This window comes from Molossus molossus, unplaced genomic scaffold (assembly GCF_014108415.1).
Source record: "Molossus molossus isolate mMolMol1 unplaced genomic scaffold, mMolMol1.p scaffold_m16_p_7, whole genome shotgun sequence".
Classification (NCBI taxonomy): Eukaryota; Metazoa; Chordata; class Mammalia; order Chiroptera; family Molossidae; genus Molossus; species Molossus molossus.
The window spans coordinates 101124419-101150346 of NW_023425401.1; the positions used below are offsets into that span (position 1 = coordinate 101124419).

At 39.2% G+C, this 25928-nt stretch overlaps 1 protein-coding gene and 2 non-coding genes across 8 annotated transcripts in view; 2 read left to right on the plus strand and 1 right to left on the minus strand.

Annotated features, from left to right (window-relative positions):
- The window catches only part of LOC118619544 (putative RNA-binding protein Luc7-like 2), a 73432-nt gene that overhangs the window by 32654 nt on the left and 14850 nt on the right, over positions 1 to 25928 (plus strand). For all 6 annotated transcript variants that reach the window (XM_036246152.1, XM_036246155.1, XM_036246154.1 and 3 more), the window contains 3 exons: positions 6368 to 6466; positions 11578 to 11688; positions 15269 to 15412. In XM_036246152.1, the coding sequence (XP_036102045.1) occupies positions 6368 to 6466; positions 11578 to 11688; positions 15269 to 15412 (354 nt within the window). The remainder of the gene's footprint in view (positions 1 to 6367; positions 6467 to 11577; positions 11689 to 15268; positions 15413 to 25928) is intronic.
- LOC118620585 lies at positions 1710 to 1835 on the plus strand. The gene has a single exon (XR_004957488.1). It is a non-coding gene; the product is annotated as a small nucleolar RNA SNORA28 (small nucleolar RNA).
- On the minus strand, positions 7532 to 7637 carry LOC118620549. Its single transcript, XR_004957463.1, has one exon. It is a non-coding gene; the product is annotated as a U6 spliceosomal RNA (small nuclear RNA).

Sequence of the window (25928 nt, forward strand, 5' to 3'; positions counted from 1 at the left end):
GGGGCCAGGGACAGATTGCATCCAAGGTGCGTGCCCTTAGCAGGAACTGAACCCGGGTCTCTGGTCCGCGAGCTGATGCTCTAACTGCTGAGCCTAAACTGGCTAGGGCTTGGCTTTCTGACTATAAGAATAATACATGCTCACTGCATTTAATTCAACCACTATTAAAAATTCATACAAACCAACCTCGTAGCAGTGTCTGTATCTGAATTTACAAAAATGGCATTTAAAAATTTTCTGTCTTTGCCATCTTTTTTCTTTTTTTTATCCTCACCTGAGGACATTTTTTCATTTTTTGTTCAGATAGAGTGGGAGGGAGAGAGGGAGAGAGAGAGAAACATCAACGTGAAAGGGACACGTCAAGTGGTTGCCACCCGCACAACCCAACCAGGGCCGGGGACAAACTACAACCGAGGTACATGCCCTTAGCGGGAACTGAACGTTCTCTCTGGACTGCAGGCCGACGCTCTAACCGCTGAGCCAAACTGGCCAGGGCTGCCATCTTTTTTCCTCTTTGCATCAGGAACACTTTTCTAATGGCTATATAATGTGTCATAAGGCTATTTCTTTCTTTCTTTTTTTATCCTCACCCGAGGACATTTTTCGACATTTTGTTTAGATAGAGTGGGGTGGGGGGGAGAGAGAGAAAAACATGGAGGTGAAAGGGACACATCGAGTGGTTTGCCACCCAGGGCTGGGGACAAACTGCAACCAAGGTACGTGCCCTTAGTGGGAACCGAACCCGGGTCTCTCCGCACCACAGGCCGACGCTCTAACCGCTGAGCCAAACCAGCCAGGGCTCATAAGGCTATTTCATAATTCAGTTAGTCAAAACCCTGTTGCTAGGCTGTTACATGTTTCTGATTTTTTAGACCAAAAACACCATTGTTAAATTTTATTGTCTGTTTGTCTATACTTATTTTGTTTCCTCACGTTCTTAGAAGGACAGTTCTTTAGTCAAATTGCCATGTTTCTTTAATAATCATAGGTTGTGCAAAACCCAGTCTTTAATGTAGGGTGGTAAAAGAGAAACATTTTCTTTCAGAAAGTTTAGAGTCATTTGGGGAGATAACATTCATTCACTTTTGGAATTTCAAAAGAATAATTAAAAATCACTTAACAGAATCAACTGTTTAAAACAGTTAAAGTGCTGTAAAGTTAGAAGTTATCAGTATCAGGTATAACTAGTTGGTCAAGACTTAAGGAAATGGATTTAAAATGCAGAATGGCCCTGGCCATTTTGGCTCAGCGGTAGAGCGTCGGCCCACGGACCAGAGTCCCAGGTTCGGTTCCCACTAAGAACATGTACCTCAGTTGCAGTTTGTCCCCGGCCCTGGTTTGGGTTGTGTGGGTGGCAGCCAGTCGATGTGTCTCTCTCACGTCGATGGTTCTCTCTCTCTCTCTTCCCCCTCTCTCCCTCTTTCTTCCCCCTCTCTCCCTCCTGCTCTGTCTGAAGATAAATGCAAAAATGTCCTCAGGTGAGGATTTTAAAAAAATGCAGAATGGAATTTATCCATTTAAAAATAATCATTTTGGTGGGGGAGGGTGTGGGAACAGGTAAACCAAAGAACTTATATACATATATGCATAACCAATAGACATAGACAGTACTGTGAAGGGAGAGAGTGGAAGCAGGGAGGAGGGTGTCAATGGGGGAAAAAGGAGAAACATCTGTAACAAAAATTAATTTAAGAAAACACATTTTGTGCAAGCAACACTCTGTGGCAGATAATCAAAACTGTCTGACACAATCTGAGCTTGCTATAGCAACAAAGTCTAACCTATTGCAATGCTCTCTCTTCCATGAGGCAAGCCGTTATATAGACTTAGTGTAAAAACAACAACAACACATTTTTTTAACCCTGGCTGGTTTGGCTCAGCGTGTCGGCCCTTGGACCAAAGAGTCTTGAGTGAGATTTTGGTCAAGGGGTGCATACCTCGGTTGTGGTTCTTCCCCTGCCCTGGTTGGGATCAGGCCTGAGGCAACCAGTCAACATGTCTTAATCACGTCGATATTTCTCTCTCTCTCCCTCCTTCTCTATCTGAAGATAAATGGAAAAATGTCCTCAGGTGAGGATTAAAAAATAAAACACCAAGAATAAACTTATGGAAAGAACTTAATTATAAAGTAAATTACTTGTTAAATTTAGAAATATAAAAATCTTCATGTGGCTTTTATCACGAAGACAATTTAGGTGAAAATAACCAGACATTTTATTTTGTTCAGTTTGAAGTTTACTTATTTCAGAAGAGCAGCAAATATCTGTGCACTTAGTGTTGAAAAGCATTGTTGCACATCAGTGATGAAGTCAGAATTGATTTGGTATTGGAGAGGTCCAGAGTTAGTCCTGGTGTGGTTCTATCATGACTTCCTCTCTGATGGCTTTTAAATTAGATGACTAATGTCGTGGAGCGCATTAACATAGGCATATGTTCCTTCACTCACTTTTACTTTTATAATGGCAGGTAATTTTTGGGTTTTATTTGCCTGGTTTGTTTGTTTTAAATCCTCACCCTAGGATATTTTCCATTTATCTTCAGATACAGTTGGAGGGAGGGAGAGAGACACATCAATCGGTTGCCTCATGACCATGACCAGGGCTGGGGACCGAACTGCAACGAGATACTTGCACAACCTTGAATGGAATCGAACCCGAGATCTTTTGGTCCATGGGCTGATGTCCCAACCACTGAGCAATACTGGCCAGAGCTGTTTTTTTATTTTATTTAATCCTAACCCTAGGATATTTTTCCATTCGTCTTCAGATAGAGTGGGAGGGGGGGCATCGACTGGTTGTCTCCCACATAACCCTGACCAGGGCCGGGGACGAACAACAACCAAGGTATGTGCCCTTGACTGGAACTGAACCTGGGACTCATTCGTTCAAAGGCTGATGCTCTAATCGTTTAGCCAAATCGGCTAGGGCTGTTTTTTATTTTAAATATTTCTGGTGTGCATGGCACAGTACCACAGTAGATACTTAGTTGTAACAGAATGGACGGGGAAAATAAATGACTAATATCTAGAATTCTGAAAATCTCCCTTGCTACACTTATCCTGCTTGCTCTGAAAAATAAGCACTGGGGCTGTTCCAAGCTCCCCCCCCCCCAAAAAAAGAAACTTTATTATAGGTAGGCTCTTTTATTCTAGGACTTCAGCCCCAAAATCTAGTGTGGTGAGCCAGGCGAGACTGTCAAGTTACAGTTGCTCATGGCCCAGAAACGTGAAAAGCCCAAGGTGCACTTGGGGGGAAAGGAAGTAGCTGGGAACACTTAAGGAAAGTCGTCTAAACAAAGGAGATAACCCAAGATGAGAAGACCTTCTAGAACTCAGACCAGCTTTGTCCTGGGGTGGGTGCATCCTGACCACCCTTGCTTACTAAGCCCAGGGTCCCCTGTGCCAGTTTTCTTTTCAGTCCTCTTTTCCCAGATTGGTTCATTCAACAAATATTAAGTATTCTTCTATACCAGGCATATGCATGTAATGGATAAAACAAAACAAAATTCTTGTCCTTGTGGAGTTCACATTCTAGTCAGTTAATATATCTTTCCCCCTTCTATAACACCCCCTTCCCCCAGCATATACATTTGCTTTAACTCCTCAAAGCAAAATTTGACTCTTATCACAGTGGTATAATTTTGTTCTTGACCCACATAGTTGCTTTTCTTCTTTTGGTTGGTATGTGATGTAAATTTAAAGATAAAGTTGGGGAGCCTGGCAGGTGTGACTCAGTGGATTGAGTGTCGTTCCATGGACTGAGAGGTCCTGGTCAGGGCACATGCCCAGGTTGTGGGCTCGATTCCCAGTAGGGGACATGCAAGAGATGGCCGATTGAAGTTTCTCTCTCACATTGATGTTTCTCCCCCTTCCTCTCTCTAGAAAATCATTAAAATCACATTTATAAAAAAGAAAGTGGAGGGGAAAGCCTAGAATTCCTGCCAAAGGGTAGTATCGGTAGGCAACAGAAAATTTTAAGTTAAACGCAGTGAGGCAAAATATGTATGGTACTTTTACATTTTTGTTGAGAACAGATTGGAAATACAGTTAGAGGATAAAGATATGGGAGATAGCTGGAGGAGGGGCAGTAGACAGGTGCTTTGAGAATATCTGCTGTATGCAGAGCTCTTGTAGACATGGGATAATTGTTATCTAAAATCAGTAAAAGATGTGCTAGTGAAATAATTGGAATTTGCATGATAAAGTGGAAGGGTGGCTATTGGACTAGAAATCAGCCTAACCAGATTTTCTAATAAGTGCACTGAGGCTTTTACAATTCAGTCTTTAGGGAAAGTAGGGCTTGGGCTTCTTTTCAGAAGCTTTTATCAGTATTATTTAAAAGCCCCTGGGTCCATGTTGAAAATCACTGCACTGGATCAAAGGCATTTCCAACTGTGACATCTTAACCTTTTATGAAATGAATATAGCCTCTCCTGAGTAACTATAGCTGTGGAAATACATACAGATAGATGCAAAGGGAGTTTTTGGAGTGACTAATGTTAAGATATTAATTACAAAATCTATTAGCCGTTGTAGCGAAGATGGTAATGACATTTCTTTTGCTATTAATCTCTTTCATTCCTGTCTTATTTTCCTTCATTTTTAAAAGAGTATTAAACTTTTCTTCTACAGCGTTTTCTTAATAAATGTTGCTTAATAAGCAGCTTTGAATTTCTACATGTCTATAGGAAGTTTTCGTTGCTGTTTTTTGATACTGGAAAACTCTTTAGTATGTTAACCTATAGACTAAGCAGTGGGGCCTGGAAAACACCAAATGCTCATCAACACAATTTGTAGAGGCATTATTGTGATGAGGACTTCTTTGATATGGGGAATATTCCTTACAATTTCCCAAAGGATAATTTTGAGGACATTTTTTACTTATGTTTTCACTTTTGTTCCTTTATGTGATTAACAACTACGATACATAGTTCTACAGAGCTACTTTTTTTTTTTTAATCTTCACCTGAGAATATTTTTTCATTTATTTTCAGGTAGAGTGGGAGGGAGACCTATCTACTGGTTGCCTCTTTGCACAACCAGGCCAGGACAGGGGACAGAACTGCAACTGAAGCATGTGCCCTTGACCAGAATCGAACCCATGACTCTTTGATCCACAGACCAGCGCTCTAACTGCTGAGTCAAACAACCAGGGCTACAGAGCCACTTTTTTTTTCTTCCATTTTTGTTGTTGTTATTGTTCAGATAGAGTGGGAGGGAGAGAGAGAAACATCAACGTGAGGGGGACACATCGAGTGGTTGCCACTTACACGACCCAGTCAGGGCCAGGTACAAACTGCAACCAAGGTATGTGCCCTTAGCGGGAACCAAACCCTGATCTCTCTGGACCACGGGCCAATGCTCTAACCGCTGAGCCAAACGTGCCAAAGCCACTTTTTAAAAATATAGCCATAAAAATCTCAGAGTTAAAAAAATAGAAGCTACCTGATAGTTGAATTCTCTCCTGAGTATCCTAGAAAAATGGTTGTCTAAACTGTGTTTGAATCTCTCATTTATTTGGTAACTCAATAACTCCTGAGGAAGCTTATTTCATCTTTGGAAAGCTCTGATCATTCATTGGAAAGTGTTTTCTTACATTGAGAGAGTTAAAAATCTGACTCTTGGAGTCCCTTGGGGCCATAATAAAATCTGTTTCTATTTCATATTGAAAAATTCTTCACATCTTGATTCTTCTCGCTGATTACTTCTGTTCTCCGGCTTTTTGTATAGCTTGGTTTTGAGACATTTTGTCTGGTTTATTTATATTTATTTTGAAATGAGTTAGTAAGAATATATCTTTTGGAGGAGAAGGGGTTTGCTTTTAAAACCAGCCTTTAGTAAGATTTGTCACTTTGTTCCTACTATATACCCTGTAAGTTAATTTATCTCATTGCCATACTGCAACCCTAACTCTTGATAAGTAAATTTTAAAACTTGTTTTATTTTCTGCTCATACCTAGTTATTTATAAATTTGTCTTAGATATAACTATAGGACTTCATATTTCTTTTTGTCTGGTTTTATCAGTCTTTGTGAATCTTAATCCAGTGTTCACTATCCCTTTTAGTAAGAGATAGTGTACAGAATTGATGATTGTATCCTTTGCTATATACATATGCATGTGTTTCTAGGAGCTTTTATTCCAGCTTTGTTCAGATTCTGACAGGCTTTTCCTTGTCTGTTTGTAGATAGATTTGATGCTGCTTTTTCTGGCACCAAGTTTTAAAAGTTGTGAAATTTTGTAATTTGAAAGTTTATAAATGAACCATCTGTATGACTAACTATATATTCTGGAGAGTACTGTGGTAATTAATGAATTTTTGAAAAATGTATTTTCTGTTTAATATGTGCCCTTTTTTTTCCCTCATAGAGAATGGATCTTGGAGAATGTCTGAAAGTCCATGACCTGGCTTTAAGAGCGGATTATGAAATTGCATCCAAAGAACAAGATTTTTTCTTTGAACTTGATGTACGTGATTTTGCTTTAATGGGTTAGATTATCTTTCACAGTAAAACATTTTGAATATGGATCAATTTCTCTTTAATAGGAAAATACTCTGTGGTTATATGAAGGGTAGTACTAAACTTAAGTAAGATCATGTACTTCTTGATTAACATTTTTGGAGAATATAACGTGTAACTAGGTATTTTAATATCTAAAAGTAATGCAGTATATTATTTTGAAAAGCATATTTTTCTCATTTTTTAAATATATATTTTTTATTGATTAGAGAGAAACATCTATGTGAGAAACATTGATTGGCTGCCTCCTGCACGCCCCCTACTGCAGATCGAGTGGGCATGACGCTCAGTCCACTGAGCCACACCAGCTAGGCGAAAAGCATATTTTTCTCAATAAAGTATTAATGATTAAGAGCACATCAATTTATTTATTTTTTTAATCCTCATCCGAGGACATTTTTCCTTTTTTTTTTTTTTGGTACAGACAGAGTGGGAGGGAGAGAGAGGAAGAGAGAGAGGGAAACATCGAGTGGCTGCCACCCGCACAACCAACCAGGGCCGGGGACAAACTGCAACCGAGGTACATGCCAGCGGGAACGGAACCTGGGTCTCTCCGGACTGCAGGCGGACGCTCTAACCGCTGAGCCAAACCGGCCAGGGCTAGAGCACATCAATTTAAAGAGATATAAACAACCAGTTTTTAGTGCACGCAAGGCCTTTTAAAAATAATGTACTTAATTTTTACACTCATATTTTTGTTTCTGTAAATATACACATAGGAAGGATATTAAGGGCAGTGTTGTTTTTTATGTTAAACTAACAGAAGAAATATTAGAGAAAATATATTGTTTTTTAAAAGAATATTTTTATTGATTTCTTTAGAGAGAGCGAGATTGAAACATCGATGTCAGAGAGAAACATCGATTGACTGCCTCCTACATGCCCCCCACTGGGGATCAAGCCTTCAACTGGGGCATGTGCCTTGACTGGGAATCAAACTAGGACCTCTCAGTTTATGGGACAATGCTCAATCCACAGAGCCACACCAGCCGGGCAATCTTTTTTCTTTTTTAAAAATATGGAACACTTCATGAATTTGTGTGTCATCTTTGCACAGGGTCATGCTAATCTTCTCTGTATTGTTCCAGTTATAGTATATGGACTGTTAAAGTGAGCACTATTTTTTTAATACAAACATGAGAACTGTATTAAAATAAAAAACTATTTTTTATATTTACATAAAATACACAAGTCAACATTATATATAACATACTGGTGATCATAAATCTTTTTGTTGTTTTTAATCCTCACCCAAGGATAATTTTTCTATTGATTTTTTTTTTTTTAAGAGAGAGTAGAAGGGAGAAGGAAGGGGGGGTAGAAAGAAACATCGTCGTGTGAAAGAGACATCGATTGGTTGTCTTCCCCACAGGCCCTGACTTGGGCACTCAATTGAACCTGCTGTCCAGGTACCTGCACTTGATTGGGACTCTAACCCAAGACTACTTGGTGCATGGGCCGATGCTCTAATCTACTGGGCCACATGGGCCACGGCATGATGAGCATAAAGCATATGCTGCCTTTTTTTCCCCTTTTTTCCTTTATTGACTCTAGAGAGGGAGAGAAAGATAGAAACATCAATGAGAGAGAACATCGATCAGCTGCCTCCTGCATGCCCCCCACTGGGGATCTGGCCCACAACCTGGGCATGTGTCCTGATCGGGAACAAAACCGGTGCCCTCTTGGTGCATGGGTCGACGCTCATCCACTGAGCTACACTGGCCAGGCATATGCTGCTTTTTATCAGTGAAGTAATAGGTGTTTTATTTGGCTTGCGAGATAAAGAAGCAATCACCCCCCCACCCCCAATCTACTTCTGTGAATTTCCGTTAATGGAAATGAAAGCCATCTATGTAAGTGTAATTTAACATGGGATTGGAACAATTGGGGGAAAACACTTTAAGTTATTGGATTATGGTTTATATACACTGGGCATAAAATACAACAGAAATTTACTATTGTCTAGAGATGTAAGGTATGGGTATTTAGGTTATTTTTAGCCTTTTTAAATTCTAGTATGATAATGTATTTTTACATAAGTGTATAGGATACGTTTCTAGAAATAAATAGCTGAGTAAAAGAGTAATTTTGCCAAATTGCTCTCCATCAGAATTATCAATTTATACTCCCACCAGTAATATATGAGATTATATATTTTCCATATGGCCATATAGTGTGTTGTCAAGATTTCTTTGCAACTTTGGTAGATGAAATGTGGAATATAAGTGTAGTTTTAATTTGCATTTCTCTTCTATGTGAGTTTGAACATTTCATATATTTAAGATCTGTTTATAGTTCCTTTTCAATGAAACTATCAGTATACAATTATTTTTTGACTGTTATTTTTGGATGCTAACATTTTTCTAGTTGATTTGTACTAACTTTACATATTATGAAAGTTAGTCCCTTCCCTCAGATAATACTTTGCATCCCCCCCCACCCCCCCATTTTTCTTATGGTGGCTATGGGCCTTGCAGAATATTTTTATTGTTGTCTAATTTATTAATCTTAAAAATCTCTGTTGGATTAATTTGAAACGCTTTTCCTGTTCTGGGGTGATGATTTCTTTCCTATGGTTTATTCTGTTATTTTTATGGCTTCATTTTATACACATAAATCTTTGATCCAACTTCAATTTATTCTGGTCTAAGGAATTGCAGTATAGATCCAGCTTTCTTTTTCCAGATAGCTACTTATTTGACCCAGTATCTTTTTTGATTAGTCCATTTTTACTCTGTCAGTTCTTTGAGATGCCACTTTTATATCTTCCTATAAGGAAATTTTCATAGATTTCTGTTGTAATTTTAAAGATAAAATTTTAATTAAAAGAGTTTAGTAGCTTTTATTATTATCATTATCACAAATAAAAACCTCTAAATGAGCTTTTCTGCTTTTCATTTTCAAGAAATTCTTGGGTTAGCCAACCATTTCTAGAATTCAGTATGTGCTTAGTAAATTTGTATTTAAAAATTTTTTTTTCCCCATTAACTTTTTATATTTTAGAATGGAAGGGAGGGAGCCAGAGAGAGAGAAAGACATCAACGTTGAGAGAGATCGATTGGTTGCCTCCCACACAGCCTGGTCAGGTTAACCTACAACCCAGGCATGTGCACTTGACCAAAATTGAACCTGAGACCCTTCGGTCGTGGGCTGATTCTCTAACCATTGAACCAAACCAGCCAGGGCAAAAATTTATATTTTTAATTAAAACATGTTTTAAGTTTTTTATATATATATATTTTTTGGAATGGAAATATCAGCCCTAGCTGTCAGCTGAAAAGGGAAGGAAATGAAATTCTTGTTTTTTTTGTGTGTGTGTGTGTTTTTTAAGAGAGGAAGAGGGAGCAAGAGAGACATGGATTGTTGCCCCATGTGCCCCCCTCACGCACCCCAACTGGGGATCAAACCTACACCCTGGGTATATGTCCTGACCTGGAACTGCCTGAAACCTTTTGGTGTTCGGGATGATGCTTCAACCTACTGAGCCACTCAACCAGGGCCAAATTAGCTATATTTTTGTACAGTAAGATGAAAGTCCAAATTACTTTACTTGGGAATAAATCTTAAGTTTCTTTTAAATGGACTATTATTTAATAATAGACATATTAATATATGCCTGACAAATGTATCAATGAATTTTATATAAATATTGAATTGGATTTTTGCAATGAAGACACTGTTAAAATTCTTAATTGTTTATTTGAAGAAAGGGCAAGTGTTCCTGTAACTTTTTTTGTTACTGGAAATGTAACAAAATTTCCTGGGCATGTACCCTTGACCAGGAATGGAACTGGCAACCTCCTGGTTTGTGGGACAATGCCCAGCCAGCTGAGCCACACTGGCCAGGGCTTTCTTGTAACACTTACATTGTGAACATTTAGAAAAAGTATTAAGTACCCATATCTTCAGAAATAATTATTAACGTGTGTTCTTTCACTTTTTAGTCTTTATTTTATAAAGTTGGGATCTTACTACATATAATATTTTGTAACTCTTTATAACTGAATCATGAACATTTTCTTGTGCCCTACAATGTTTTATTAAAACCTTTATTTAGCCCTGGCCCGTTTGGCTCAGCAGTTAGAGCATTGGCCCGCCGACCGCAGAAACCTGGGTTTGGTTCCCGCTAAGGGCACTTACCTTGGTTGCAGTTTGTCCCTTGCCCCAGTTGGGGTCTTGTGGGTGGCAACCACTTGATGTGTCTTTCTCACATTGATGTTTTCCTCCCCCCCCACCACGCTCTATCTGAAGATAAATGCAAAAAAAAAAAAAATGTCCTTGGGTGCGGATTAAAAAAAAACCACCTTTCTTTAATGGCTAAAGATTAAAATTTTTACATGTTATTTGGATATTTAGGGTAATTACAACTTCTGGGACCTTTAAAAGTAACACTGAAGAGCATCTTTGAATATATATATATATATTTTTTTTTATCCTCACCCAAGGATATTTTTCCATTTTTTGTACAGATAGAGTGGGAGGGAGAGAGAGGAAGGGAGAGAGAGAGAGAAACATCGACGTGAAAGGGACACATCGAGTGGCTGCCACCCGCACGACCAACCAGGGCCGGCGACAAACTGCAACCGAAGTACGTGCCCTTAGTGGGAACCGAACCCGGGTCTCTCCGGACCGCAGGCCGACGCTCTAACCGCTGAGCCAAACCGGCCAGGGCTGAATATTAATTTTTGCATATATCTCTGATTAGTTTCTTAAAACTAGTTTCTGGAAGTAAAATTGTTCAATTGGGGGACATTTTTAAGGCATTTTATACCAATTACCGCATTGCCTTTTTATGAGGACTGCACTGGTTTGTGTTTCCTTTAGTGAGTATGAGAGTGGCAGTTTCCTTATAGTCTTACCTTTCTTGAGAATTATTTTCGTTTACTCTTTCCCAATTTGATAGTTGATGAATAGTATTTTTGATTTATAATTAAACCTGCTTTTACTATATTTTTACTTCCATAGAAGCATTTTTAAAAAGTGTAATTTTTGAGTAAAGATATTTCTGAAGAAAGTTGATTTTTCTGGCAATAATTGTCTTTTAATTAAACTTTGTAGGCTATGGATCATCTTCAGTCATTCATTGCAGATTGTGATAGAAGAACAGAAGTGGCTAAGAAAAGATTAGCAGAAACTCAAAAAGAGATTAGTGCTGAAGTGGCAGCAAAGGTAAGAATTTCAGTTTTTCCAGTAGTACAAAATATCGTTTCAACTTACTTTTACTTTTTTATTTTGAAAACTTACATTCACAAGAGCTTGCAAAGACACACAGGGAATTGTATGTGCTGTTCCTTTAGCTCCTCCTTATGTTAACATCTCTTACACAACTAGAGTATGGTATCGAAGCCAAGAAATTAATATTGGTCCAGTCCTTGCATTTTATTCAGATTTCACCATATATGTGCACTTATGTGTGCGCCCATGTGTGTATGTGTGTAGCTCTGTAATTTTATCACATGTAACTTGGATAACTACTACCGTAATAACTGTAGCATCATCACAGGACTCCCTCATGTTATCTTTCTTATAGCTACACCCTCCTTTCCCCTAGCCCCTGGCAACCACTAATCTATTTTCTATCTTTATAATTACATTATTTCACCTAAATGACATAAATGGAATCATGCGGTATGTATCCTTTTTAAAAAAAATTTATTCCATCACTACTTATCCCCTCTATACCTTCTTCCACAACAACCCATCCTCCTCAACCCCCACAAGTATGTATCCTTCTAAGATTGGCTTTTTTTACTCAGTACAACTTGACATTCATACAAGTCGTTGTACCTGTAGGGCATTTCTTTTTATTTCTGACTCGTATTCCATGGTGTGAATATACCACAATTGAACCATTCATATACTGAAGGGAATATTGGGTTGTGTTGTTTATTGGCTAATACCAATAAAGCTGCATTTGTATACAGATTTTTGGGTGGACATAAGTTTTTATTTCTCTGGGATAAATACCCAAGAGTGCAGTTGCTAGGCCATTTTTGTTTTTAATCCTCACCCGAGGACATTTTTCCATTTTCTGTTCAGATAGAGTGGGAGGGAGAGAAAGGAAGAGAGAGAGAAAAACATCGACGTGAAAGGGACACATCTAGTGACTGCCACCCGCACAACCAACTAGGGCCGGGGACAAACTGCAACCGAGGTACATGCCCTTAGCGGGAACCGATCCTGGCTCTCTCCGGACCGCAGGCCGATGCTCTAACCACTCAGAAAAACCGGCCAGGGCTAGGCCATTTTTGTTTTTGAAATCAAAGTGCCAGACTTTTTCCTAGAGTGGCTGAACCATTTTATGTTCCTACCAGCAATATGTTACACATTTGATGATGTCACTTTTATTTTATCTATTCTGAGAGGTGTGTTGTTTTATCTCTTTGTGGTTTCAATTCGCATTTCCCTAATGAGTGTAATGACTTTGAGCATTTTTTTCATATGGTTATTTGCCATCTGTACATCCTCTTTAGTGAAATATCTGTGTGTGTCTTAGGCTCATTTTCCAAATGGAATGTTCATTTTGTAAATGTTGTGTTTTGTCTGCTTTACTCACTACTTTTTTTATTTTTATTTCTTTATTGATTTTTAGAGAGAGAGGAAGGGAGAGGGAGAAAGAGATAGAAACATTGATGAGAGAGAACATGGATGGGCCGCCTCCTGCATGCCACCCAGTGGAGATTTGGCCTACAACTTGGGCATGTGTCCTGACCAGGAATTGAACCGGTTACCTCTTGGTGTGTGGGTTGACACTCAACCACTGAGCCACACTGGCTGAGCTACTCCTTTTTATACTGTAGTGCTTAGATACATACATACAAAAGGAAATGGGTGCCCTTATTTGAGAAAAGGTTACTTAACCCAACTTTTCCTGAAAAGTTCTCTGAAGGTGGGGATTATAAAAATGGGCATCCTAAAGTACAAGGGATCTACTGTCTCATGGTTGAAAGGAATCTACAAGTGCTGGCTAGACCTCAAACTATTGGTTATAAATCACTACAAAAATGCTGTTTAACAGACTATCTCAAAACTCAAGGACTGAAAACAGTAAGTGTTTATTTACCTCATGAGTCTACAGTCAGTGATTTAGGTTGTACTTGACTGGGCAGTTATTCCTGCCTCAGTTGGGCTCACTCCCGGGTCTTCCAGTCAGGTGCAGATTACTGAACTAATACCTCATGGTGGTAGTAGAGGTGCAAAAGCAGTCAATCTCAGTCATATAAGCACTTTTCAAGCCAGCCCTTGTATCATGTTTGCTACTGTCCTATTAACCAGAGCCGTTTATGTGGCCAAGTTCAGATTCAGAGTAAAATGATACTCAGTATAATAGCAAAGTGCATGGATACAGGGAAGAGTGAAGAGATTTGGGCATTAATGCAATCATTCCATGACAGATATTTAAAGAAAAATACCATTTTGTTACAGGTAATGATAATAGGGTTGGGAATTTCTTTGACGAGAAATATCTTAGATTGGGGGACATCTGAGAAGTAAAGATTATTGGCACACTAGTTTGTTGGGACTAGATATCCGTATCAAATTAGAACCTTCTTTGCTAATATAATTGGCCATACAGGATAATTACTTAATTGTGACCAAAATAAAGACCATTTATATGTATCAAGTGCCATTAAAAGAAAAGGAATGAGATTGATTCCCAGGATGGTGATAGTGGTGCTGCTGCTGCTGAGGCATATCAAATCCCAAGGCAAGAATTCCAGTAGAAAGACAGGATCTAAGGGAGAAGGGTTGACACACTAATATACTAAAAATCAATGTGCTGCGCAGTGTACGTACAAGGCACATTTTCTCATTTCTCACAGCTTTGTGAGACATTAATTTCTCCTCACATAAGGAAGTAGATTCAGGTGAAGTAATGTGGCCAGAATTGCACATCTGGTTAACTGGTTTGGCCATAACCCAGATCTCTAAAGCCATAGCTTTGCTTGAAAAAGTATTCAGCAATTTATTTCAACTCTTATTTGAGCTTATGCTGTTTGTTGGGCATTGGAAATACAAAGATGGGAAATGCAGATAGCAATCTGAGTGTATGGCTCTCCCTGCTTTTCTCTTTAAGTGGAGGTTAAATAGGATGATTGATTAAGAACGCTTTACAAAATAGAGTCAAATTGGATTTTGTTGACTGAATAGACATTCACAAGGGAGGTAAGGGATGACATCCCAGGAAGAGGGAACAGAGGCAGAAAGCAACATGGCAAGTTTGGGAAATAAAATATAACTATAGATTTTGTTTTTTAAATCCTCATCCAAGGATATTCTGTTTAGCTTCAGATGGAGTGGGAGGGTGGGGGTGGGGTGGGAGAAACATTGATGTGAGAGAGACCCATCTACTGGCTGGCTCCTGCATGGCCCCGACCAAGGCCGGGGACTGAGCCGCAGCTGACTGGAATCGAACCCGAGACTCTGGTCCATGGGCCGATGCTCAACCGCTGAGCTAAACAGGCCAGGGCAAGAAAAGGTATTTTATACTTGGAATACACTACCAAAGCAGAGTTTGGGAAGTAATAATTATATAGAGATCAGATGTATCCCTGATCTCACTGAAGTGAATGCAGGTAAGCTCAAAACTTCCTAATACTTCATCAATTCATTTATGATGTGCTCAGGAAGCATTCTTTATACTCATATTGCCTTAGATAACTTCAAGTATTTGCTGAGCATTTCTGAAATAATTTGAACTTGATACTTTATCTGCTTTTTTTTCATGATCTTTTCTGTTTCTTTCTAGGCGGAACGTGTTCATGAGTTAAATGAAGAAATTGGTAAATTGTTGGCTAAGGTGGAACAACTAGGAGCTGAAGGGAATGTGGAAGAATCCCAGAAAGTAATGGATGAAGTAGAGAAAGCACGAGCAAAGAAAAGAGAAGCAGAGGTAACTAAATTCTTAATTGTTGGTTTGTAGAGCCATAGTGTCTGTACTTTTTAAAGAACATATATTTGATGAAATTATTGGAAAGTTATTACTACTAAGAGGAAGTTACATAAGTTTAAAATATTTAATTAGTCCAGGCATATTAATGGGTTATGTATCAAAATTAGTGGATTTTAGAATTTAGAACCATTGATATGATGAAATGTATAACATAAAATTAATTAAGCTAGCTAGTCATACAACACACACACAGCATACCCTGTCCCCCGTTCTGCACCCATGCAACTATAGCATTCTCCCTTCTCTTCCCACCTCAGTACAGTCTGCTAGCACCTTGGGAGCCTCCTCTCTTCCTCTACAGCACAGGTTAAAATCTGATATCCTACAAATAGAGTTTATTTATTTATTTTTTTTATCCTCACCCGAGGACATTTTTCCATTTTTTATTCAGGTAGAATGGGAGGGAGAGAGAGAGAGAGAGAGAAACATTGATGTGAAAGGGACACATCGAGTGGCTGCCACCCACACGACCGACCAGGGCCGGGGACAAACTGCAACCGAGGTATGTGCCCCTAGTGGGAACCGAACCCAGGACTCTCTGGTCCACGGGCCAACGCTCTAACCGCTGAGTCAAATTGGCCAGGGCTAGAGCTCTATTTTATTTGGCCAAAATTGTATTTTGTTTTTTAGAAAATTGAATACCTTCATATGGGATTATATTCTCCACTTTTGCAGTAGTCTCCATTGCTTCTAACTGAATCACACTTGGGTTTAATTTATTATTATGGCCTTAAGGCAGAAGCTTTTAGGTAATTGATTTTAGACCATTTAATGTTACAAGTTTCCTTTTTCGAAGCACAACTATAGCTGCATCCCACGGATTTTCCTGTTGTGTTTTCATTTTAATCCAATTCAAAGTATTTGCTAGTATTGCTTGTGATTTTTTCTTTGACCTGTGGTTTATTTAGGAGTATGTTTAGTTTTTATATTTTTGGTGTTTTTTCCATATTTTGTTCTGTTACTGACTTTAATTTTATTATGGTTAGAGAACATTTGTGTGATTTCAGTTCTTTTAAATATGTCATCTTAAATATGTTGACACAGTATAACGTCAATATTACGGCCTAATTCAGGCAAGGGGTGTCTGTTAAAGCCGAAAGTCCATTATATAATAAAATAGGTTTTTCTAACGCATATGTTAAAAAATTGACAGATTAGTTTACCTGTTTTTACTTAGTAGACATGTTTATGTAATTAAAATTAAGTATGTATGAAAAGTTTAATTTCACAGAAAAGTTTTTTGTATGTGTTACTTTAATTTTAAATTTATACTGAGCCTGGCCGATATGACTCAGTGGTTGAGTGTTGACCCATGCACCAAGAGGTCGCCAGTTCGATTCCTGGTCAGGGCACATGCCCAGGTTGTGGGCCAAATCCCCAGGGTCAGGGGCATGCAGAAGGTGGCCAGTTGTTCTTTCTCATCATTGTTTCCATCCCTCTCTCACTGTCTTTTCCTCTCTCTCTCAAATCAATAAAGAAAAAAAAATTAAATTTATACTGAATTAGGTCTAGTAAATTTGTGCGTTCACCAGTCACCACCGGTAAACGAATGTGATGGCTGGGGTGTGGCTCAGCGCATGTCAGAACATTGGAATATTGCAGGCAAGCATTATAACTGCTGCAGAAAGTCACGCCGTTCAACAACAGAACCAGTTACCACACAGTGCAGTATGATCACGTGCTAATCATTTGCTGAACATTGTAGATATGTAATATTTATGTCAGTGGAATTACCACAGTGTTTTTCCAACATATGGCCTATTCATTAAAATCTGTTTAACAGTGAATTTAAACACACACACACACACACACACACAAACCTGTTAGTTTAATTATAAGCAAATCTTGGTTAAGAGCATTTTAAAATAACAGGGTGTTAATTTTCACATATGACATACAGACTGGAAATTTTGTCCTTAAATCCAAATTCTGTTAAATGAAAGTTTCCAAAATTGAGGATTTACTGTGCTTGTTTTATGGTCCTGCATATGGTCTGTCTGGTGAATATTTCATCTGCACTTGAAAAAAAAGATATTCTACCTTGCTAAATGTCTGTAATTGTCAGTTGAGTCAAAATAGTTGATTGATTTGTTCAAGTTTTCTGTATCCAATTGATTTTCTGTCTACTTGTTTTATTTACTGACTAGTGTTGGAGTATCCCGACTATAATTGTGGATTTTGTGCTTTCCATGTTGTCAATTTTTTGTTTCGTGTATTTTGAAGCTGATGTTGGGTTAATATACATTTAGGATTATTATGTCTTTTTTATCAATTGAACTCTTTTATTATTCTTGTGTTTTAATCCTCTCTTAAGGATATTTTTCCATTTATCTTCAGATAGAGTGGGAGAGAGGGAAAGAGACAGAGAGAGAGAAAGAAACATCAGTGTGAGAGAGCCATATCGATTGGCTGCCTCCCACTAGACCCCAACTAGGGCCAGGGATGAACCACAACCGAAGTACGTGCCCTTGACCGGAATTGAACCTGTGACTCTTCAGTCCATGAGCTGAGGCTCTAACCGCTGAACAAAAACAGCCAGGGCAAACCCTTTATTTATTTATGTTTTGAAATGTTATTTCTTATTCCTGATAATACCCCTTATTCTGATATTTTCTTAGTCTGATATTAATAAAACCACTCTAGATTTTAAGTGAAAGTTATATACTGTGACCCTAGAGAAACCACTAGAGAAAAAAAGGTATAACTCATAGAAATAAAATGGAATCCTAAAAAATACTTAACCAAAAAGAAGACAGGAAGAAAGGAACAAACAGATTGGACATACAGAAAATACAGAGGACGGGAAATTTAAACCTGGTGTACCATTAATTACATTAACTGTAAATGGTCTAAACATTCCATTTAAAAGGTAGAGATTGTGAGACTGAATTTTTTTTAAAAGCAGAATTTGGTTATATTATATGCTAGTTCTAAGAAATCTACTTTAAATATAAAGACACAGATTAAAGGTAATAGTGTGGAAAAATATATATTGTGTAGCCATTCTTGATCATTTTAATGTCTAAATGTTTAGGATACCTTTAAATGTAATTTATCAATCCAGAAATTAAAGATTATGAATTTTAAAATGTGAAGTATTTTATAGTTAATTTCCCCAAATAAATTGGGTAATGAAGCCAGTGAGCATTTTTGCTTTCCTTTGTATACACTTGCTTAACAATGTGGGTGTTTTCTGAGATGTTTGTTAGGTGATTTCATTACTCTGTGAATATCATAGAGTACACTGAAACAAACCTAGATGGTAAAGCCTACTGCACATCTAGGCTATATAGTATAGCCTTTTGCTTTGTAGGGGAAGAAATAATTTTTCCTCATCCCTACTGGGTTTTTGGCTGAGATATCCTTGTAATAAAAGACAGATTAACCAGTGTTATGACGTGTCAACGAGACAACCAGAGATGCACAGCCAAATTGTAAATGAAAGGAGCGCTTTATTCACCAGCGGGCAGTGGGGGGCATAGTCTTCCCAAATCAACAGCCCCATTGTTCTTGCTCATCTGCTTTTAAAGACAGAAGCCACATTCCCTTTTTGTTCCCCCTCAGGCAGCCAGTACAATAGTAGGTGCAAAAGCGGTTATAACAGAAGTCAAAATAAGCATTAGTCACTGGGCTCATGATTTTCAGTTCCTGATACTCAGAAACTGCAAGATACATCCCGTTAAGTAGGGCAACCATAACCTTAGGCAAAGTTTCTTTACTTTTAGGGGTAATTAACCTATTACTGGAAAAATACTAAGGAAGGTCCACTGCCGAAAAAGATGGCGTTGCTTAGTCACCTTAGCCTAGGGTCTAGATAAGGATGGAATTGCCTAGTCCTCAGTCGCCTTAGCTAAGGGACCTAGATAAGAATGGGAGTCACTTAGATGCCTTAGCCAAGGGGTCCAGCTCACCAGCAAAAAACAAACAGAAGTTTAGTAGCATGTGTACCTCCTGTATACGTGGGAGAGTCCTAGGAAAACTGAGTAACTCAAAATGGCTGAAGCCACTCAGCTGAAGACAAATGAAGGTAGATGTTGGATTGGGGGGAGTCAGTTATGGGAGGTTACCAGGAAAAGCACAGTAAACAAGGGCAAGGTTGTTATGCAGATTTAAGTCCTCTTTTGCATTGAGTTCTAGATGTAAGGTTACTAAGGTCATCCTCCTCTTCCTGGTACACCCTTGTAAGTGGAGATTTCCCTCACAAATATGTCTTTACAAAAGCGTGACTTCTAATTGGTTTTTAGAGCTTTTCCCATGTCTGCTGTTTCTTAAAAGTATCCAGCCTAAAATAATCCTTATGTGAAATACACATATATTGGGGGCGACAAGTCTGTTCCCCTACAGCTCCTAGGCTACAAACCTGTACAGCATGTTACTGTACCGAATACTGTAGGAAATTGTAACACAGTGGTATTTGTGTAATGTGTTACACAATAGGAGTTTTTTTAGCTCCATTATAAGCTTATGGGACTACCACTATATATGTGGTCCATCACTGACCAAAACGTCATGCATTGTGTGACTGTTTTTGCAGTTTTCATAAAACCATATATATATATCTGAAGATTTATAGTTGACCCTTGAACAACGCAGTAAAAAAATCTGCTTATGCCCTGGCCTGTTTGGCTCAGCAGTTAGAGCATTGGCCTGCGGTCTGGAGAGACCCCGGTTTGGTTCCCGCTGGGGGCACGTACCTCGGTTGTATTTTGTACCTCAGTTTGTCCCCGGCCCCAGTTGGATCGTGCGGGTGGCAGCCTCTCGATGTGTCCCTTTCACGTCAATGGTTCTCTCTCTCTCTCTCTCTCTCTCTCTCTCTCTCTCTCTCTCTCTCTCTCTTCCTCTCTCTCCCTCCCACTCTGTCTGAACAAAATAATCTGCTTATAATTTTTTTTTTTTTTTTTTTAATCCTCACCCGAGGACATTTTTCCATTTTTTGTTCAGGTAGAGTGGGAGGGAGAGAGAGGAACAGAGAGAGAGAGAGAAACATCGATGTGAAAGGGACACATCGAGTGGCTGCCACCCGCACAACCGACCAGGGCCGCAGACAAACTGCAACCAAGGTACGCGCCCTTAGCGGGAACCGAACCCGGGTCTCACAGGACCGCAGGCCGACGCTCTAACCGCTGAGCCAAACCGGCCAGGGCTGCTTATAATTTTTGAATCCCCAAAAACTTAATTACAAGTAGCCTACTGTTGACTGGAAGTTTTACTGGTAACATAAAACAGTTGATTAACACAGATTTTATATGTTTATATGTATTATATATGGTATTCTTACAATAAAGCAAGCTGGGGAAATGAAAATACATTTATAGTGATATACTGTATTGATATTATAAGTTTGACATCTGTTTATAATGTGAACCATCTTCAGTACCTACATCAATACTGTCTTATGATACACAACACTATAGATGTTTAACATATCACTAATACTAGATAACAATGAAAAGAGAATGTGAAAAAAAATTTGTATTTCCTTGTAGATATAACAGTTCATGCTAAAAATGAAGTGGTAATATGATTGTTTTATGATAGCTTCCTAGTTATCTATTTTCAACCTGTTTCATCTCATGACACACAAACTAATTACTAAAATTCTACAGTGCCCCCAGAAATATGTTTTTTGTTCATCTGACAAAATTAAAAATAGGCATAATTTCAGTTTATTCACACTGAATAGCTTTTGTGTTGGCTCTATTTTTTAAAGTCTCTTATTGTTTTGTTTTGTTTTTAATTCTCACCTGAGGATATTTTTTATTTTTTTACATTTATCTTTGGACAAAGTGGGAGGGAAGGAGAGAGAGAAACATCGATGTGAGAGAGACACATTGATTGATTGTCACTCACACAACCCCAACCGGGGCAGGGATGAACCACAACTGAGATATGTGCCCTTGGCCGGAATTCAACCCGGGACTCCTTGGTCCGTAGGCCAATGTTCTAACCGCTCAGCCAAACCAGCCAGGGCTGTTGCTTTTCTTTTTTATCCTCACCAGAGGACATTTTTCCATTTTTTGTTCAGGTAGAGTGGGAGGGAGAGAGAGGAACAGAGAGAGAGAGAAAAACATCGATGTGAAAGGAACACATCGAGTGGCTGCCACCCGCACAACCAACCAGGGCCGGGGACAAACTACCACCGAGGTACGTGCCCTTAGCGGGAACCGAACCCGGGTCTCTCAGGACCGCAGGTCGACGCTCTAACCGCTGAGCCAAACCGGCCAGGGCTTTTTTTTTTTTTTTTTTTAAGAGAGAAGAAGTGAGCGGGAGAGAGAGAAACATTGATGTGACCAGTTGCCTCCTGTATGTGCCCCAACTGGGGATCAAACCCCCAACCTGGCTATGTGCCCTGACCAGGAATCGAACCCACCATCTTTTGGTAAATGACACAACACTCCAGACAACAGAGCAACACCTGCCAGGGCTGTTTCATTTTTTCTTTTTTTAATAATTGTTTTTAATTGATTTGAGAGAGAGAGAGAGAGAGAGAGAGAGAGAGAGAGAGAGAGAGAACATTGATTGGCTGCCTCCTGCATGCCCCCACTGGAGATTGGGCCTAGATCAGGAATCGAACCAATGACCTCTTGGTGCATGGGTCAACACTCAACCACTGAGCAACACTGGCTGGGCTCTTTTTTTTTTTTTTTTTTTTTTTTACGTTTTTATTGATTTTTTTAGGGAGAGAAACATCAGTGTGAGAGAGATACAGAGATATGTCAATTGAGTGCCTCCTGCATGCTCCCTACTGGGGATCGAGCCTGCAACCCAAGCATTTGCCCTGACTGGGAATCGAACCAGGACCTCTCAGTCCATGGTAGGACACTCAATCCATTGAGCCACACCAGCAGGGCTGTTGTCAATTTTTATTTGATAATTTAAGGCAAAAGAGGAAAGTGCCCCATCTTAGTCAGGTGTTGCATGTTTTAAAAATTCTCCTAAAATGGGTTGAAAATTACTGGCTTAGTGTAATCAGTAAGATTACTTCACATTAGCCTAGCCTATACACTAATGAATCATCATAAAATTTTAATGGCATACAGTATTCTATTAATCTTCATAATACAGTATTGGCAACATTGTTATATATTGAAAAGAACAACTTAACCTGTGATGGTAGTCTAAAATGCAGTTTCTTTAATTATGAAAGAGGAATACTGTACAATAATGTAATTCCTTGAAAGCGTAATTATAAAACAGCAACAAAACTAACATTAATTTTATGTTAAACATCACTCACTTTATGCCTATGTAAGAATAGGCTATTCACTTCCATGCAAGTCTTGTGCACAATGTCCTACACAATGATCACAACACAAAAATGTTTCATACTGCCATATTGGTTGTACATATATTAGATTTTTCACATGAAGACAGCAGAGAAGTTTATTGACTGTACGGCATGAGGATTATTTACTATTCATAAATGGAAGTGGATTATTAAGAGTCCTTAATCCTCATCACCTTCACACTGAGTAGGAGGAAGAGAAGAGGAGGAGTCAGTCTTGCTTTCTCAGGAGTTGCAGAGGTAGAAGAGATGGAAGGAGAGGCAGGCACCCTCAGTGTAACTTTATTGAAATACATCGTAATTTCTATCTGGCTTTTTTACATTTTCATTTCTCTAAAACTCTTTCTGTACAATACCAATCCTTTTTAAGGGGTTCTCATTGTCCAGGCCTCAGTGAACAACTAAATCACTGGCAGCTGGTATTTGTCTTTTCCCTTAAAGGCTCTGGATTAGCAGCTTTGTAGTTAAGGGCATTCCTGATCATATACTTGATTGCATTTGTACAAAACAATAGAGTTAACCTACCACTTACTACCTTAAATCCTGGTGTTTGCTTCTCTGCCTTACTAACAAATGTCCTTTGTGGCATTTTCCCCCAGAATAGGGAACTTTTGTGTGCATTAAAAACTTGTTCAGGCAGATATCCTTGCTCTTCAATGATTTTCTTAATGGCCTTTAGGAATTTGGCTGTTGCCTCTTGGTCAGTAGAACCTGATTCTGTTATCTTTTTTATTTTTAATCCTAACCCGAGAATATTTTTGCATTTATCCACAGGTAGAGTGGGAGGGAGAAAGGGAGGGAGGGAGAGAAACATTGATGTGAGAGACCCATCAAGTGGTTGCCACCCACATGATCCCAACCAGGGAAGGTGACAAACTGCAACCAAGGTACGTGCGTGCCCTTATGGGAACCAAACCAGGGACTCTCCAGTCCGCGGGCTGACACTCTAACCACTGAGCAAAACTGGCCAGGGCTGATTCTGTTATCTTGAATTAAGGGAGAGGGAGAGAAAAACATCAACGAGAGAGAACATCTGTTGGCTGCCTCCTGCATGCCTCCCCCTGGGGATTTGGCCCACAACCTGGGCATGTGTCCTGACAATAGAACCGGTGACCTCTTGGTGCACAGGTTGACGCTCAACCACTGAACTACACTGGCCGGACTGTCTCTTGACATTTTTTAAAGCCAGGCCTCTTTTTAAACTTTTAAAACTATTTTTTGTTGGTATTAAATTCTCCAGTATGACATCTTTCACCTTTCTTTTGCTTTATGTTGTCATATAATGACTTTGCTTTTTCTTGAATCATTAGAGTCTATAGGTATGCCTTTCTTATAGCAACCCTGTACCCACATAAAAGCTGCTTTTTCAGTGTGAGATAAAAAGGTATTTTGCCCTGGCCGGTTTGGGTCAGCAGTTAGAGCATTGGCCTGTGGTCCAGAGAGACCCGGGTTCAGTTCCCCCTAAGGGCACGCGCCTTGGTTGCAGTTTGTCTCCGGCCCTGGTTGGGTCATGCGGGTGGCAGCCATTCGATGTGTTTCTTTCATGTAGATGTTTCTCTCTCTGTCTCTCTCTCTCCCTCCCACTCTATCTGAACAAAATATGAAAAAATGTCCTCGCGTGAGGGGGAAAAAAAAGGTATTTTATAAAAAGCTCAAGGTTTTTGCTGGTGTAGCTGCAGTGACAGCTTCATGAATTTCTTTAAAAAACAAAAACAGCCCTGGCCGGTTTGGCTCAGCGGTTGGAGCGTCGGCCTGTGGTCCAGAGAGACCTGGGTTCGGTTCCCGCTAAGGGCACATACCTCGGTTGCAGTTTGTCCCCGGCCCTGGTTGCTCATGAGGGTGGCAGCCACTCGATATGTCCCTTCACATCGATGTTTCTCTCTCTCTCTCTTCCTCTCTCTCCCTCCCGCTCTATCTGAACAAAAAATGGAAAAATGTCCTCGGGTGAGGATAAAAAAAACAAAAACAGCCCTGGCCGGTTTGGCTTAGCGGTTAGAGCATCAGCCTGTGGTCCAGAGAGACCCGGGTTCGGTTCCCGCTAAGGGCATGTACCTCGGCTGCAGTTTGTCCCTGGCCCTGGTTGGGTCGTGTGGGTGGCAGCCACTCGATGTGTCCCTTTCACATCGATGTTTCTCTCTCTTCCTCTCTCTCCTTCCCGCTCTATCTGAGTAGAAAATGGAAAAATGTCCTTGGATGAGGATAAAAAAAAAACAACAACAAAAAAACAAAAACAAAATAAAACTGGATCTTACACTGAATTCATTTACCTCAAAATGACAGATTCCCACAGCTGCAGACCTCAGTCTACAACACATGTCGAGCACTTCAACTTTTTCTTGTAAAGACATGAATTTTCTCTGCTTTTTCGGGGCACTGCCTGCATCTCTAGTGGCACTTTGTATGGATGCCCTGGTGTTATTTAAGGGTTATGGTATTGCACTAAACACAGTGAAAAATACACAAGGACCTCAAGAGATCACTTGACTGTGATACCCAGTGTACTGGAGGGACAACTCAGGCATTTGTTTTGTAAAACATTCTTCAGTTTGGGTTTGTTTGATTTTTTTTTTTTTTAGATGTTTGTCAGGAATACCCCTGAAGTAATGTTACATCCTGTCAGAATGCACATGTTAGTGGTTTGTCCCATAACTGTGATGTTACTGGGTTAATAAATATTTCGATATTGACACTTTTGAAACTGTCACTTTTTGATTCACAGGTTATTGGTGACTTTTGTTTGAATCTATTGACTCCATTTTAAAGAACTTTCCTATAGATTCTATCCAGCAGTATCCACTTATATCTATATCTCCTTAGCCAAAGCTACACAGAAGCTTGGAAAGGTAATGTTTTTAGCTGTGTATGCTGCTACCTCAAATAAAAACCAGAATTCTGTCAGTAAAGAAAAAAAGGATACAGTAGATATACAAACCCACTAATTATTTCATTAATGAACTTAATATAAGTAAAATGGTTCAGTGCAAGACATCTACATTTCAGTAAGACACCTTTCATCTCTTGTCTTATAGAAGTACTACTTTTAGTTGGAAGTTTATTATTTGTATGCCCCATCCACATATCCAAAGGGGGAAAATGATCTGTAGCAAAGAAGGTAATTGAAGGAAGCTGTAACGATACAGAAGATGTGCATTCCTTCTCTGCAAGCAAAAG